The sequence below is a fragment of the Mobula hypostoma genome, chromosome 7 (genome assembly GCF_963921235.1).
Source record: "Mobula hypostoma chromosome 7, sMobHyp1.1, whole genome shotgun sequence".
Lineage (NCBI taxonomy): Eukaryota > Metazoa > Chordata > Chondrichthyes > Myliobatiformes > Myliobatidae > Mobula > Mobula hypostoma.
Genome location: NC_086103.1, coordinates 15,066,796 through 15,084,801, shown reverse-complemented (window position 1 = coordinate 15,084,801; position 18,006 = coordinate 15,066,796). Strand labels below are relative to the sequence as shown.

The window sequence follows — 18,006 nt, the reverse complement described above, 5'->3', positions numbered from 1 at the left end:
TTACCATGAAAAAGGCTAATAAAAGCAGGCATATTTTAAGGTGATTGGAGGAAAGTATAGGGTAGATGTTAGAGGTAGGTTTTTTTTAAGAGTGGCGGGTGTCTGGAATGTGCTGCCGGGGTAGTGGTAGAGGTGGATACATTAGGGACGTTTAAGAGACTTTTGGATGATAGAAAAATGGAGGGTTATATGGGAGGGAAAGGTTAGATTGATCTTATAGTAGACTAAAAGGCCGGAACGACATCGTGGGCAGGAGGGCCCATAATGTGCTATAATGGTCTATGTTCTAAAAAACATTTACCTAATATTGAGATTGAACAGGATAAAGTGAGTTTTAATTTACAAACTGGACACCCTAAGATTCCTACACATTTCACATGAACAATATTTCATTGACTTTTTTTGCTGAAAGTAATTTTGTAAAAATAATTCTCGTCTGTTCATTGTAAGTCAGCCTGAAGTCTCTGTTTGCCAATCAGTATCTTTACATAAGGCTGTGGAGGCCAAGTTGTTGGGTATACTTAAAGCGGAGGTTGATAGATTCTTGATTAGTCAGGGAGTCAAAGGTTATGAGGAGAAGGCAGGAGATTGGGGTTGAGAGGGGTAATGAAACAGCCATGATGGCACAGTGGAGCAGACTCGATGGGCTGAATGGTCTAACTCTGCTCTTATGCCTAATAGTCTCGTCAGGAGCTGGAAAATCCAGGAGATGATTTAGAATCTCTTGTTCTCTTGGGCAGATGTGTTTGAAGTAAGTTTCAATTGGTACCTGACGAGAGAACTTTACTTTTAAATCTTTGACCTGAATATATTCTAAATTGTTTTAAGTAGCAGCTTTTAGTCTATGTGGTACTTCCATTTTATCTATCATAAAGTCAACCTAATTGTGAAGCGTTTTCTAATACTGACAGCTAATTTGGTTACAGCTCAAGAGTTTTAATCTTGTACTCAACAGGGAATTTGCCTGGATGAGGCTTTAACTATCGCTTCCTTTTTGTTTGTAGCTACTTCTCATTTAATATTTCAAGAATCAGATTTATATCACCGATTTCTATGTCCTGAAATTTGTTGATCTGTGGCAGCAAATACAATGTTTGCTACAAATTACAAAATAAATAAATAGTGCAAAAAACAGGAAAAATGAGGTAGTGTTCATGGATTCATGTCCGTTAAGAAATCTGATACAGAGGGGAAGAAGCTGCTCCTAATGTTGAGTGTGTGTTTTCAGGTTCCTGTGTCTCCTCCCCAATGGTAGTAACGGCAAGAAGGAATGTCCCGGACGGTGGTAACGGGAAGAGGAAATGTCCCGGACGGTGGTACCGGGAAGAGGGAAGAGGAAATGTCCCGGACGGTGGTACCGGGAAGAGGAAATGTCCCAGATGGTGGTAACAGGAAGAGGAAATGTCCCAGATGGTGGTAACGGGAAGAGGAAATGTCCCAGATGGTGGTACAGGAAGAGGAAATGTCCCAGATGGTGTAAAGGGAAGGGGGAAGAGGGCATGTCCTTGGAGATAGTAATGGGATGAGGGAAGAGGGCATGTCCCAGAACGGGAGGGTTCTTCATCTTGAGGCATCATTTCTTATAGATGTCCTTGATGGTAGGGTGAGCTATAACTGCGATGGAACAGGCAGCGTGCACCGCTCTTCATGTCCTCTGCGTTCTTGTGTATTGGACTTTCCTTATCAGACTGTGATGCAACCAGTCAGAATGTGTGAACTTTGCAGCTGTGATGATGCTTTTAAATCAGATGGTTTTTATTCAAGTCTTATTACTAAAACATGAGCTTGTGGACTGGGCAGATAGTTGGAACTTGCAAGTTTTTACTAACTTATTCTAGGTGTAAATAATATTTTAAATGTCTCCCCTTCTTGTATGATGAGAATGTTGAGAAGCCTTAGACCATAAGACATAGGAGCAGAATTAGGCCATTTGGCCCATCGAACCAAAGATTACAGATCTACTGTCCAGAGGTCAGAGGGCCAATATCTGTGAGACTAGGCCAGGTAATGGAGGTTGGAGGTGAAGGCGAAAAGTTAGAAGGGATCACATTGGAAGATATTGAATATTGAAAGGCCTAGACAGAGTGGTGTGGAGAGGATGTTTCCTGTAGTGGGGGTGTCTAGGACCGGAGGGCACATCTGCAAAATAAGGCATAAGACCTTAGTTTCAAATACACATCACCGTAAAGAATTTCACTAGAAATACAGGCCACAAGATAGACTGTTCTTTAAATTTCATCACTCAAAGTTAAAGAGGAACAGCATCACAGGCCTAGAGCATCAGATAAACAGCTTTCAAAAGAAAAATGTATATTAAGTGCAAGTTATATACAACTTTTAGAAGGAAAAGCGAGTTAAGTGCAAAGTGCAAATGTTGACAAATTGTACTGAATAGGGTGTTGCCATTTGGCTGAAGAACCAATTGGTCGAAGGGAACTATCTGCTCCTGAACCTGATGGTGTGGGACTTCAGGCTTCTGTACCTCCTGCCCAATGGCAGCTGTATGAAGATATAGTGGGGATCTTTAATGATCTTGAGGTATTGGTGTTGTTTTTTTCAGGCAGTGCCTCCTAGAGATACTACCAAAGATGGGGAAGAATGTGCCCGGGCTGCAGTCACTGCTCTTTGAAGCTTCTGTACCTGAGCATTCGAGTTGCTGTACCCGACCATGATGCAACCAGACAGGACACTTCAACAGTATATCTGCGAAAGTTTGTCAGTGCGTTCAGAATCAGATTTCAGACTCAGCTTCAGATTTATTTACACATGTACAGAAATTAAAATGTGTCATTTGCATTAACAACCAACATACTCAAGGATGTGCAGGTGACCTCACAATCTGGTGCCAACATAGCACATCCATAATGTTCAGCAGAACAACACAAGTAGGAGCAACAGCAAAACAAAACAAGACAGCAGCAGCAGAGCAAGCCCCTTTTCTACCCACTGACCAACAGACAGGTCTCCAACCCCTGGGCAGGCTGCCTCTGAGCCTCCAGTCCTTGGCTCTGGACCTTCAGCCTTGCTGATATTAGATCTCCAACTTCCAGTCCCTGGCCTGAACTCAGGTCTTTGGCCTCTGGACAAGCTGACCTAAGGACTTTGACCTTTGTACTCGCAAACTTTGGTCTTTGATCTTCAGGCTTCTACCTCCAGGCTCACTGAGCTGTCAACTTCGACCTTGGTCTTTGTCCTCTGGACTTCACCAATCTCTGGGTATTGACCTCAGGACTTGCCAATCTCGGGTTTGATCTTGGGCTCAACTTGATGTTGATGATACGCTGAACTTCCTTAACCTCCTGAGAAAGTAAAGACACTGGCGCACTTTCCTCATGATTGCATCTATTTGATGGGCCCAGGACAGGTCACCTGATATGTTAGCGCTTAGCACCCAGGAATTTAAAGTTGCTGACTCAATGGAGAGTGCCAAGTATCCACCATCTCACATCAGACTCTTCTCACACATCACTGCCAAGCGTCACTGACTGATTTTGAACAGCTTCTGTTTTCATCTGTCAAGATATTGGATGGCCTGCTTGTTCTTTGTTGGTGCCAAATTGAATAGTTTTATTTGTTTTCCAATGTTATTATTTAATTCTGTGTTAACTTCCACAGCATTCCAATAAAGCGTTTTGTTTGGAGTCATTGTACTCAACCATACAACCTTAAAGTTAGACTCGAGGGTGATGTAATGAAGCAATGCTTCACACACAAAGGAAATTAAAATCTGAAACTTAATTATACCAGCCTCAAAAAATGCTGAGGATCAGCTGGAAGTTTTAAAGATGATAGATATCTTTGGGTAAGAGTTAAGGAGCTAGGAGGGTAAATGACATCAAAGTACAGATCTGCCACTTACTTAATTTCTGCCCATTACACCACTGGCATTTAGGGCAGCAATGAAGGTCCTCCATCTGTGGCTGTTCTTGGTCTTGGCGGTGTTCAGGGCTTCCTTCATCGTGTCAGTAGCTTCCTCTTGTTTTTCACTACTGTCAGCCATGCAAGTCCTGGGTGGAGACCTGCATTGCCTTCTGTGTTTATTTATTTCATTTGTGTCCTTCTGTTTGTTTCAGATGAAACTAAGCTAAAACTCTGGAACATCACCGCCAGTAAGAATGTACTGCAGCTACCAAGCATCTTCCACCACCTCCCACATCTGCTGTCCAGAGAGAACACTCTCCAGCCTTCCGTCTACATGGGGCAGAGGAGAACTGGAGGTGAGAGATAAAAACTAAAGATAAAGATTCACTCTTTTGTCACATGTATATTGAAAGATATGGGGAAAATGCCATTTGTGTTATGTCAAATCAGCAAGGATTGTACTGGGAGCATCTCACAAGTGCCAATATATCAGAAGAGTGAAGAATGCCTTCTTTGCTTGTCAAGTCTCCCCCTGTAATGCAAATCCAGGCAACATCTCTCCAGTGCAACCACACCCATCAGTGTGTGAACAAAATTGCACGCAAAGAAGATTTAAAGCTAAAGATTAGCTCTATTTGTCACATGTATGTTAAAGCATCGAAACACACAGTGAAATGTGTTGTTTGCACCAAATCAAATTAGCGAAAGTTGTGCTGGGGGCAACCTGAAAGTGTTGCCATACTTCCAGCGCCAACATAGCATGCTCACAACTCACTATGGTGAAGTGGGGTGGGGGCATTACTGGACTTATTTCTCGAACTTCTGGTAATTTCCCTCCCCCCCCTTCACCGTTTCCCATCTCCGTTTCCCTCTCTCACCCTATCTCTTTGCCCGCCCATTGCCTCCCTCTCTTGCTCCTCCCCCATTTTCTTCTTCCATGGCTTTCTGTCCTCTTCTATCAGACTTCCCCTTCTCCAGCCCTGTATCTCTTTCACAATCAACTTCCCAGCTCTTTCATGATCAACTTCTGTCTCTTTCACAATCAACTTCCCAGCTCTTTACTTCATCCCTCTCTCTTCAGGTTTTACCTATCACCTTGTGTTTCTCTCTCCCCTCTCCCCTCCTTTTAAATCTATCCCTCAGCTTTTATTTCTCCTGCCGCAGGGTTTCAGCCCGAAACGTTGACTGTACTCTTTTCTATAGATGCTGTCTGGCCTGCTGCTGGCTCCTGCCTCGGCAAAGACTTGGACCCATTGCAATTTGCCTATTGCCACAATAGGTCAACGGCAGATGCAATCTCAATGGCTCTCCACACGACTTTAGACCACCTGGACAACACAAACACTTATGTCAGGATGCTGTTCATCGACTATAGCTCAGCATTTAATACCGTCATTTCCACAATCCTGATTGAGATGTTGCAGAATCTGGGCCTCTTGTACCTCCCTCTGCAATTGGATCCTCGAGTTCCTAACCGGAAGACCACAATCTGTGAAGATTGGTGATAACATATCCTCCTCGCTGACGATCAACACTGGCGCACCTCAGAAATGTGTGCTTAGCCCACTGTTCTACTCTCTACATACAAGTGACTGTATGGCTAGGCATAGCTCAAATACCGTCTATAAATTTGCTGATGGTATAACCATTGTTGGTAGGATCTCAGATGGTGTCAAGAGTGTGTATAGGAATGAGATATGCCAACTAGTGGAGTGGTGTCACAGCAACAACCTGGCACTCAACGTTAGTAAGATGAAAGAACTGATTGTGGACTTCAGGAAGGGTAAGACGAAGGAACACATACCAATTCTCATAGAAGGATCAGAAGTGGAGAGAGTGAGCAGTTTCAAGTTCCAGGGTATCAAGACCTCTGAGGATCTAACATGATCCCAACATATCAATGTAGTTATAAAGAAGGCAGACAGCTTCTATAGATGTACTGTGGAGAGCATTCTGACAGGCTGCATCACTGTCTGGTACGGGGGTGGGGGGAGGGGGCGCTACTGCACAGGACCAAAAGAAGCTGCAAGGGTTGGAAGTTTTGTCGGCTCCATCTTGGGTACTAGCCTACAAAATACCCAGGACATCTTCAAGAAGCGGTGTCTCAGAAAGGTAGCGTCCATTATTAAGGACCTCCAGCACCCAGGGCATGCCATTTTCTCACTGTTACCAGCTGAATTATGGTTCTACAGGAGAATGTTAAAAATATCATGGACCACACACACATCAAATGAGGAAGTTCTCAGAAGAACCCAAGCAGTTCGATCACTCATACCAACAATAAGGGAAAGACAACTCAGATTCCTAGGACACATCATGCGGAAAGATGTACTAGAAAAACTCATACTCTCTGGAAAGATCGAGGGGAGCAAACCTAGAGGAAGACCTCGGCTTATGTACATCAAAAGCATAGCCAGGTGGCTACATATCAAGGAAATGGAAGTCATCCAAAGAACGAGGGATAAATCCATATGGAAAACCATGGTCACCAACGTTCGCATCGGGTATGGTACCTAGACAGACAGACAGTTAAGTAGGAGATACAGAAGCCTGAAGGCACACACACAGCATTTCAGGAACAGCTTCTTCCCCTCTGCCATCCGATTCCTAAATGGACATTGAACCCTTGGACACTACCTCACTTTTTAATATATTTTATTTCTGTTTTTGCACGATTTTGATTTATTTATTTATTTATTTATTTATTATTATTATTTTATCTTTTTCTTCTATGTTATGTATTGCATTGAACTGCTGCTTCTAAGTTAACAGATTTCACGACATATGCCGGTGATAATAGACCTGATTCTGATTCCTCCAGCATTTTGTGTGTGTTGCTTGGATTTCCAGCATCTGCCATATTTTCTCTTGTTTGTGATTTGATTATTATCGATGTGGTTTTGGGGTACTTGGAGACACATGATAAAATAGGCTGTAGTCAGCATGGTTTCCTCAAGGGAAAATCCTGCCTGACATATCTGTTGGAATTCTTTGAAGAAATAGCAAGCAGGACAGGCAAAGGAAAAATAATTGATGTATGCTTGGATTTTCAGAAGGCCTTTGACAAGGTGCCACACATGAGGCTGCTTAACAAGCTATGAGCCCATGGTATTACAAGAAAGATTCTAGCATGGGTAAAGCAGTGGCTGATTGGCAGGAGGCAAAGAGTGGGGATAAAGGGAGCCTTTTCTAACTGGCTGCTAGTGATTAGTGGTGTTTCACAGGGGTCTGTGTTGGGACCGATTCTGTTTAAGTTGTATATCAATGATTTGAATGATGGAATTGATGGCTTTGTTGCAAAGTTTGCAGACAGTATGAAGATAGGTGGAGGGGCAGGTAGTTTTGAGGAGGTCAAGTGGCTACAGAAGGACTTAGCAACATACATCAAAGTTGCTGGTGAACGCAGCAGGCCAAGCAGCATCTATAGGAAGAGGCGCAGTCGACGTTTCAGGCCGAGACCCTTCGTCAGGACTTAGACGGTTTCAGAGAATGGGGAAAGAAATGGCAGATGGAATACAATGTCAAGAAGTGTATGGTCATGCACTTTGGTAGAAGAAATGAAAGGGTTGACTATTTTGTAAATGGAGAGAAAGTACATAAAAACTGAGGTGCAAAGGGACTTGGTAGTCCTTGTGCAGGATTCCCTAAAGGTTCATTTGCAGGTTGAGTCTGTGGTGAGGAAGGCAAATGTAATGTTAGCATTCATTTTAAGACAACTTGAATATAAAAGAAAGGATGTTATGTTAGGTCTTTATAAAGCACTGGTGAGGCCTCAGTTAGAGTATTGTGAGCAGTTTTGGGCCCCTTAGAAAGGATGTGGTGAAACTGGAGAGGGTTCAAAGGAGGTTCACTGAAACAATAACAGGATTGAATGGCTTGTCATATGAAGAGCATTTGATGGCGCTGGCCCTGTACTCGCTGGAATTCAGAAGAATGAGGGGTGACCTCATTGAAACTTATCGAATGGTAAAAGTCTTTCACAGAGTGTGGAGAGAATGTTTCCTTTGGTGGGAGAGACTAAGACCATGACACAGCCTCAGAATAGAAGGGCTTCCTTTTAGAATGGAGATGAGGAGGAATTCCTTTAGCCAGTGAGTGGTGAATCTGTAGAATTCTTTGCCATAGTTGGGTGTGGAGGCCGATGTTAAGGCAGATGTTGATAGATTCTTGCTTTATCAGGGCTTAAAGGAATACAGGAAGATAGGAGATTTGGGCTGAGAGGAAAATTGGAGCAGACTTGATGGGCAAAATTGCCTAATTCTGTTCCTATATCTTATGGTCTTAAGTTTTAATTACAGATATAGGCAGAAAAGTCGGTTGAGTTTAGTCTGGGAACTCTGAGGTGTTTCACTTTGGGATGTTAAGTGTAAAGGGAAAGTATTTCAGTTGATGACAGGACCCTTAACAGCATTCATGCACAGAGGGATATTAGGTAATCAGTATCAGGTTTAATATCACCGGCATATGTCATGAAATTTGTTGTTTTGTGGTAGCAGCACATTGCTAAACATAATAATAAAAACTATAACTTAAATAAAGAAATATATATTTTAAAAAATTAAATAAGTAGTACAAAATGAGAGCCAACAAATAGTGAGGTAGTGTTCATGGGTTCATTGTCCTTTCAGAAATCTGATAGTGGAGGGGAAGAGCTGTTCCTGAAACGTTGACTGTGTGTCTTCGGGATCGTGTATCTCCTTCCTAATAGTAGCAATGAGAAGAGAGCACCTCCTTGGTGGTGGGCGTCTTTGATGACAGATGCCATCTTTTTGAGGCATCATCTTTTGAAGATGTCCTCAATACCTAGGAGCCTCGTGCCCATTGGTATATTTAAAGTAGAGGTTAATTGGTTCTTGATTAGTAAGGGTGTCAAATGTTATGGGGAGAAGGCAGGGAAATGGTGTTGAGAGGGGTAATAAATTGGCCATGATGGAATAGTGGATCTGACAATATGGGATGAATGGGCTAATTCTGTACTTATGTCTTATAGAATTATGAGAGCATAGATAAAGTAGATAATCATGATCTTTTTCCCCAGGATAGAAATGTCAAGTACTTAATGGCATGCGTTTAATGCAAGAGGGAGATAGTTTAGAGTTCAAAGTTCGAATTAAATATACTATCAAAGTACTACCCTGAGATTTACTTCCTTGTGGGCATTTACAGCAAATACTAAGAAACACAATCGAATCAATGAAAAACTGCACGCACCAAGATGGACAAACAACCAATGTGCAAAAGACAAGAAATTGTGCACTGGACAACAAAGACTTATCTCCTGAGTACTTTTGGCTGTATCTCATAAATTTTGTGCTGCTGATCATGAAAATTACCATTAAATTCTTCTACCACACACCATTTATTTTTTGAAATTGCCCACAATGCAAGCTGAAAACTTTTCTGTCTTGTCCATGCATAGGCAGGGCGATGCTACAAGGTAGGACAGGTTTTAGAAAGGCTATAAAAGAATCATGCATATACCTCTATGCATTGCGTTTACATGTATCTCGGTTTGTGATCACGTTGATGAGCATGCTCCACACGTACTGCCTATTGTTTATACTCATTATAATAAATTAATTGTATTTTCAGGAGTATTTGTGATAACAAATTGTTTCACCAATGTTGCAACTGCAAATATATTTGCTATCTCAAAGACAGAGCATGTCTCCTCTTATTAAGAAAGCCTACGAGCTCGACTTTGGGTGTAAAATTGGTGACCAAGACGAAGTCTGGGCTCCTCACATTTGTTGTGTAACATGCACTGTTGACCTTAGAGTTTGGCTCAGAGGTACTGGAAGTCAATGCTGTTCATTGTCCTGATGATATGATGAGAGCAGAAGGATCACGTAACAGCAGATACGGAGGTGCTGTAGTAGTATGGCGAACTCTGCTGAGGCCCAGCCCCTACTCTCAGACAGCCCCTCTTACTTGCCTCTCAAACAGGGCCCCACTAAGAAACACCAGACCATTGGCTCCCACACCATCACCAACCTTACTGACTCTGAGGATCTCCCATCCACTGCCAGCAACCTCATAGTTCCCACACCCTGCACCTCCCATTTCTACATCCTGCCCAAAATCCACAAACCTGCTTGTTCAGGTAGACCCATTGTTTCAGCTTGTTCCTGCCCCACTGAACTTGTATCTGCATACCTTGACTCTGTTTAAACCCCGATCCCCCGATTCAGTCCCTTCCCACCTACATCAGTGACATCCGTGATCTTTTCAAGGATTTCCCTGGCCCCCATCATCTTATTTTTATTATGGATGTCCATTTCCTAGATACCTCCATCTCCCATCAGGAAGGCCTCAAAGATCTCTGTTTCTTTCTGGACACCAGACCCAACCTCCACCACCACTTTCCTCTGCCTGGTGGAACTTGTCCTCACTCTAAATAATTTCTCCTTTGGGTCTTCCCACTTCCTTCAAACAAAAGGGATAGCCTTGGGCAATCACATGGGTCCCAGCTATGCCTGTTTATTTGTTGGCTACATGGAACAGTCTATGTTGCAAGCCTACACTGGTGACCGTCCCGCACTTTTCCTATGCTACATCGATGATTGCACTGGTGCTGCTTCCTGCACCCATGCAGAACTCATTGATTTCATCCACTTTGCCTCCAGCTTCCACCATGCCCTCAAATTCACCTGGTCCATTTCCGACATTTCCTTTCCTTTTCTCGATCTCACTGTCTCTATCTCCGGAGACAGCTTATCCACTGATGTCTGTTATAAACCAACAGACTCTCATAGCTACCTGGACTATACCTCTTCCCACCCTGCTACTTGTAAAAATACCATCCCCTTCTCAAAATCCCTCCGTTTCAGCCACATCTGCCCTCAGGATGAGGCTTTTCATTCTAGAATAAAGGAAATGTCCTCCTTTTTTAAAGAAAGAGGCTTCCCTTCTTCCACCATCAACGCTGCCTTCAACCGTATATTTTCTGTTTCACACATGTCTGATCTTACTCCATCCTCCCACCACGCTACCAGAGATAGGGTTCCTCTTGTCCTCACCTACCACCCCACTAGCCTCTGTGCGCAGCACATAATTCTCCGAAATTTCCGCCACCTCCAACTGGATCCCACCGCCAAACACATCTTTCCTTCCCCTCCCCGCACCCACCCCCCCACTTTCTGCTTTCCACAGGGATCACTCCCTACATGACTCTGTTGTCCATTCATCCCTCTCCACTGATCTCCCTCCTGGCACTTGTCCTTGCAAGCGGAACAAGTGCTTCGCCTGCCCCTACACCACCTCCCTCACTACCATTCGGGGCCCCTAACAGTCTTTCTAGGTGAGGCAACACTTTACCTATGAGTCCGTGTTCGGTGCTCCAGGTATGGCCTCTTGTATGTCGGTGAGACCCGATGTAGATTGGGAGACCGCTTCATGAACATCTATGCTCCGACTGCCAGAACAAGCAGGATCTCCCAGTGGCCACCCATTTTAATTCCACTTCCCATTCCCATTCCGAAATGTCCATCCATGGCCTCCTACACTGTTGGGATAAAGCCACACTTAGGCTGGAAGAACAACACTGTATGTTCCGTTTGGGTAGCCTCCAACCTGATGGTGTGACATCAATTTCTCAAACCTCCAGTAATGCTTCCACACACTCCCCCATTCACCATTTCCCATCCCCTTGTCCCTCGCTCATGTTATCTCCTTGCCCACCCATCACCTCCCTCTGGTGTTCCTCCCCCCACCCCTTTCTTCCTTCTTCCATTACCAATCAGCAATGTCCCCCTTCAATACCGATCAGCAATGTCCACCCATCAATACCAATCAGCAATGTCCCCCTTCAATACTGATCAGCAATGTCCCCCTTCAATACTGATCAGCAATGTCCACCCATCAATACCGATCAGCAATGTCCACCTCCAATACCAATCGGCAATGTCCACCCATCAATACCAATCAGCAATGTCCACCCATCAATACCAATCAGCAATGTCCACCCTTCAATACCGATCAGCAATGTCCGCCCATCAATACCATTCAGCAATGTCCGCCCATCAATACCATTCAGCAGTATCCACCCTGCGATACCAATCAGCAATGTCCACCTCCAATACCAATCGGCAATGTCCCCCCATCAATATCGATCAGCAATGTTCACCCTTCAATACCGATCAGCAATGTCCACCCATCAATACCGATCAGCAATGTCCACCTCCAATACCAATCAGCAATGTCCACCCATCAATACCAATCAGCAATGTCCACCTCCAATACCAATCGGCGATGCCCAGCCTTCGATACCAATCAGCAGTGTCCACCCTGCGATACCGATCAGCAATGTCCACCCATCAATACCGATCGGCAATGTCCACCCTGCAATACCAATCGGCAATGTCCACCCTGCAATACCAGTCGGCAATGTCCACCCATCAATACCAATCAGCAATGTCCACCCATCAATACCGATCAGCAATGTCCACCCTCCAATACCAATAGGCAATGTCCACCCTCCAATACCAATCAACAATATCCATCCTCCAATACCAATTGCAATGCCCACCCTGCAATACCAATCAGCAGTGTCCACCCTGCGATACCAATCAGCAATGTCCACCCTCCAATACCAATTGCAATGCCCACCCTGCAATACCAATCAGCTATACCGTACACATAAAAGAAAACTACTGAAATCTGGAAGTCTTGTTGAAACACATACAGTACAGTAACTACAACTGGAACATCTGTGGTGATCTGAAAGTAGCAGTGCTGCTACTAGGAATGCAGTTCAGATGCACCAAGTACTGTTGTTTCATTTGTGAATGGGACAGCTGTGCTAAAGGATCTCTTTACATTAGAAGGATTGGCCTCTCCTTAAGCAATTGGTTCAAAGAGTGGCACATGAGCCACTTGTAGACCAAATAAAGATATTTTTGCCTTCTCTTCATATAAAACTGGACCTTGTGAAATAATTTGTGAAAGTGATGAACAAGGATTTTGATATTTAAGATGTTTCCCAGAATAACTAATGCCAAGATTAGAGAAGGCGTTTTTGTTGGTCCACAAATCAAATAGGTTATCAAAGACAGGCAATTTGAAGAACATCTAGTGGGACCAGAGAAAATCGCATGGAAGGCAATCAAAGGTTTCAAAGGTACAATTAATGTCAGAGAAATGTATACAATATACATCCTGAAATACTTTTTCTTCACAACCATCCACGAAAAACAGAGGAGTGCCCCCAAAATATGAATGACAGTTAAATGTTAGAACCCCTGAGTTCTGCTCAGCTCCCCTTTCTCCACGCATAAGCGGCAGCAAGCTACGATCCCCTCTCCCCTCACCGGCAAAGAAAAACATTGGCACCCACCACTGAGCACTCAAGCGTGAGCAAAGCAACAGCAAAGACTCAGACTTGCAGTACCCCAAAGACTGCTCGTTCACCCGGTATTCGGCATACCACAGGCTCTCTGTCTCCCTAATAAAGAGGAAAGAGATGTCTCTGTTTCACAGTGAGAAGGGAGACATAACAAACAACTCACTGGTTTACGGGGTTAAAAGGCCGTTGCGTTGCTTTTTCCAAGCTCTGTGCCCAAAGATCTCTGGTCTCTGGGCACACAGCCTTAGATCTTCCACCTCCCATGACACACCAATCTCCTGCTTGGACACCAACCTCTGATTCCCCCCCACCCCCCATCTCCAGAGCTACGAAATCTTGAACCTCTGAAAGTGAGTGAAGCTCTTAGGCTGTGCCCTTGGCGTGCCCAGTAATGGCCAGTAGTGAAACCCTGAGAGCAGGTCCCATTCCCGCAAAGAACCATAGTCAGCGTGTAACTCCAGGTCATGGTTTTCAAAAGAACCCTGAAAGGGAAAAATAAAGATACTAAAGATGGAAATAGAGCTATTTCCGAAGATGCAAGCAAAAGAGTCGCCATTAGGGGTTACCATTCAAGGATGCTGTTGGAAAATTTTCTTGGCAAATACAGAACACCAAGCTATGTGCAGCTGGTTTGACACCATGCTTCAAGCATACAAAACCATGAAGTGCAACCTGTCACTAAAGATTCATTTTCTGCATTCCCATTTGGACTTCTTCCCTGCAAATCTTGGTTCTGTCAGTGCTGAGCATGGTGAAAGGTTCACTAGGACATTGTGATCATGGAGGAACGGTATCAGGGCAACTGGAATCCATCAATACTGGCTGATCATTGTTGGACACTGAAGTGAGAAGCCTCAGACACTGAGTACAAATGAAAATCATCAACATAACATTTTTTAGCTTAGTTGATCTTTTGCAAAGCATCAGTACTGTTATGCATTTTAACACATTATATTCAATAAAAGTTACTTTCTTTTTTCTCCAAATTCCTATGTGATACAAATAACTTGAAATTTTATTTGTGTTCAGCCTCATATTTTGTGATTATGATAGACCAGTGGTCTATCATAATCACAAAAATTTCTGAGGAAGCAACACTCTTGAAAAAAATGCTGTCCAGTGTAAGCAATAAATATTGAGAACATGAGATGAAGAGTCCTTGAAAGTGAGTCCATAGGTTGTGGGAACAGTTCAGTGTTGGGGTGAATGAAGTTATCCCCTCTGGGGTAATTACTTTTCCTGAACCTGGTGGTGTGGGTCCTGAGGCTCCTGTACCTCCTTCCTGAATACTCTAAGACTCTCTAAGGCAAGCTGAGTATAACTGAAGTAAACAAACTCAGTTGTCACACTCCAAAATAACCATGTGTCATCCTGCTCTCTGCAGGAAGGAAGTCTGAAACTGCTGAACAATTTCCTTAAGAAAAGGCAAAGAAAAACAGTTACTCACTACACCAATTATGAAAACTTTGCAAACAACAGATTGACTGATGTCTAAACACAGAATCTAAGTTTTGAGGCATACTCGGAATGCAGCCTTCAATTAAATAACATCTCCTAATGTAACTAAATGCCCAAAGACACAGGAAAGTTGAACTAAACAGTATATTAGGGGAGGTAAAAATGTGAGGGACTGAGGAGACATCCTTTTAGATGCCTCTTAAAATATGAACAAAAGAGGAAGAGGGATTTATCGAAGGATTTCCTGGCCTACTGGATGAATGGTTGCTGATAGTGAAACAATTAAAACAGAGCAGTAAATAGCACAACACAGGAACAGTTTGTCAGTCCACCATGTCTGTGTCAAGCATGATGCCGTTTTAAACTGCACATCTGCCCATATATGGTCCATATCCCTCCATTGCCTTGCTGTTAATGTGCCCTGTCTTAAAGCCTGTTGAACACCACTAACATGTCTGCTTCCACCACCATCCCTGGCAAGCTGTTGCAGGCACCCACCACTCTCTGTGTAAAACCATCAGCCCTGTCCTTAGAAGTTTGCGTAGATTTGGCATGTCATCTAAAACCTTGACAAACTTCTGTAGTTGTCCGTTGGAGAGTATACTGATTTGTTGCATCACAGCCTGGTATGGAAACACCAATGCCCCTTGAGTGGAAAAGCCGACAAAAAGTACTGATTATGGCTCAGTCCATCAAGGGTAAAGCACTCGCCAGCATTGAGCACGTCTACATGGAGCGCTTCTGCAAGAAAGCAGCATCAGAGGCCTCCACATCCTAGCCAAGCTTTCTTCTCGCTGCTGCCATTAGGAAGAAGGTACAGGAGCCTCAGGACACACACCACTAGTTTCTTGAACCGTTATTACTCAACAATCATCAGACTCTTGAACCACTGGGGATAACTTCACTCAGCCCTACACTGAACTGTTTCCACAGCATATGAATTCGCTGTCAAGGACTCTTCATTCCATGTTCTTGATATTTGTTACCTTTTTATTTATTATTTTGTTTTTTTCTTGTACTTGCACGGTTGTCTTCTGCAGATTGGTTGTTTGTCCATCTTGTGTGCGGTTTTTCATTGATTCTATTGAGCTTGTTTGTATTTACTGTAAATACCTAGAAGAGAATGAATCTCAGAGTTATATACGATGATATATATGTACTTTGATATTAAATTTACTTTGAACTGATTTGAACTGCTGTATTAATTCCATCTCCTTTTATGCCCTGCTCATTCACATGTCTGTCAAGATGCCTGTTAAATGTTATTGTTCTCCCTCCACCGTCTGCTCTGGCAGCTCATACCAGATATCAACTACTCTTTGTGAGGACAGTATCATCCCTCAGATCTCCCTTAAACGATCTTCCTCCATCGCCTGCACTGGCAGCTCATACCAGGTATCAACTACACTTTGTGTGGAAAGCATCACCCGTCAGATCCCCCTTAAATTTCCTCCTGCTTAAACCTACACTCAAGAGAAGATCTGCAGATGCTGGAAATCCGAAATGACCCGAAACATGGACTCTACATTTTTTCCATAGATGCTGCCTGGCCTGCTGAGTTCCTCCAGCATGTTGTGTGTGTTAATCCCACACTCTTTACTTTCATCTCCCCTCATCATGGGAAACAGACTCTGGCTCTCTATCCATGCCTCTCTTAAGTCTGAATAGGCAGATGAAGGTATCACTGAGGGCATTATTGTGCATCTCAACCTTGGGTGGAGTGACTTGCTGGACCCATTTTGAGTACATTTAAAAATTAATTTCACAAGGGTAGCTTGGACTCACATCAGAGGGCCATTTGAGGGTGACCTGCCTCCTGTGGGAACGTAAGAACAAGAAGATAAAAATGATAAAGATTAACTTTATTTGTCACATGCATATTAAAACATACAGTGAAATGCGTCATTTGCAGCAACGACTAACACGTTCTGAGGATGTGGTAGGAGCACCCCACAGTGGTGCCAACATAGCATGCCCACAATTCACTAACCCTAACCTGTACATCTTCGGAATGCAAGAGGAAATCAGGGCACATGGACGAAACCCACGTGGTCTCGGGGAGAATGTATAAACTTCTTACAGTGGCATGAATTAAATTCCAATCACTATCGCTGTTGTTGTAAAGTGTTAAGTTAACTGCTATGCTACTGTGTACCAGAAGCAGGCAAGTACTCCCATTTATACGCTCAGTGATTCAGGAACAGCTTCTTCCCCTGTGCCATCCGATTTCTGAATGGACAATGAATCCATGAATATTACCTCACTACTTTTTAATTTCTAATTATTTTGCATTAGTTGTTTAATTTAACTTTTATATTTATTTTTAACTTACTGCAATTCACAATTTTTTCCCAGTATCATGTACTGCATTGTACTACTACTGTAAAGTTAAAAAAATTCACGATTAATGCCGGTGATATTAAGTCTGATTCTGATTCTGAAAACATGAAATCGGGCTGTTGGCCATTTGGCCCTCAAGCCTTCATGACAACCCAACAAGATCAAGACTGATCTTCCAGCTTTCTGCCCTATGCCTCGATTTCAGAAAAATTCTGAAATCCATTGATCTCTATTTTAAATACAGTCAGTGACTAAGACTCCATAGCTCTCTGGGAAAGAGAATGGATAAGATTCACCATTCACTGGACAGAGAATTTCCTCATTATCTCATTTCTTGCGGTCTACACATTTTTTCTACGTGACCCCTGGTTGTAGAATCCTCAGCCAAGGGAAACCTCCTTGCTGCATCATTGGAATTTTGTACATTCCAGTAAAGTTGCCTCTCACTTCAAAGTTCACAAGTTCATAGTAAATTCATTATCAAAGTAAGTATCTGTTACCATATACTATCTTGAGATTCATTTTCCTGCAGATATTTGCAGGAAAATAAGGAAATACAATAGAATTTACAAAAAAAAACATACATAATGGGAAAGTGGAAGGGAGGGTAAGTAAGTCTGCAGATGGCATAAAGGTTGGCGGAGTTGTGGATGGTTAGAAGGTTGTTGTAGGTTTCAGTCTTTGACAGGATGCAGGGCTGGGCTGAGAAGTGGCAAATGGAGTTCAACCTGGAAAAGTGAAGTAATTTACTTTGGAAGGTCGTATTTGAAGGCAGAATACAGGGTTAATGGCAGGAATCTTGGCAGTATGGAGGAACAGAGGCCTCACATCCATATATCCCTCAAAATTGCCATTCAATTTGATAGGGTTGTTAGCCTCCTGTATTTGCCATTTCCGCCCTGGGGGAAAAAGATCTCCGGCTATCCATTCAATCCGTACCTCTTACCATCTTATAAAAGCTCTTCATCCAGCAGAACTCCCAAGACAGAAGAGAAACACATCAA

General features: G+C 43.2%; 1 protein-coding gene across 1 annotated transcript in view; it reads left to right on the top strand.

Moving 5' to 3' along the window:
- The window catches only part of mgat4b (alpha-1,3-mannosyl-glycoprotein 4-beta-N-acetylglucosaminyltransferase B), a 340,217-nt gene that overhangs the window by 151,883 nt on the left and 170,328 nt on the right, over window positions 1-18,006 (top strand). The window contains exon 3 of the mRNA XM_063053065.1: window positions 4,074-4,217. Coding sequence (XP_062909135.1) covers window positions 4,074-4,217 — 144 coding nt within the window. The remainder of the gene's footprint in view (window positions 1-4,073; window positions 4,218-18,006) is intronic.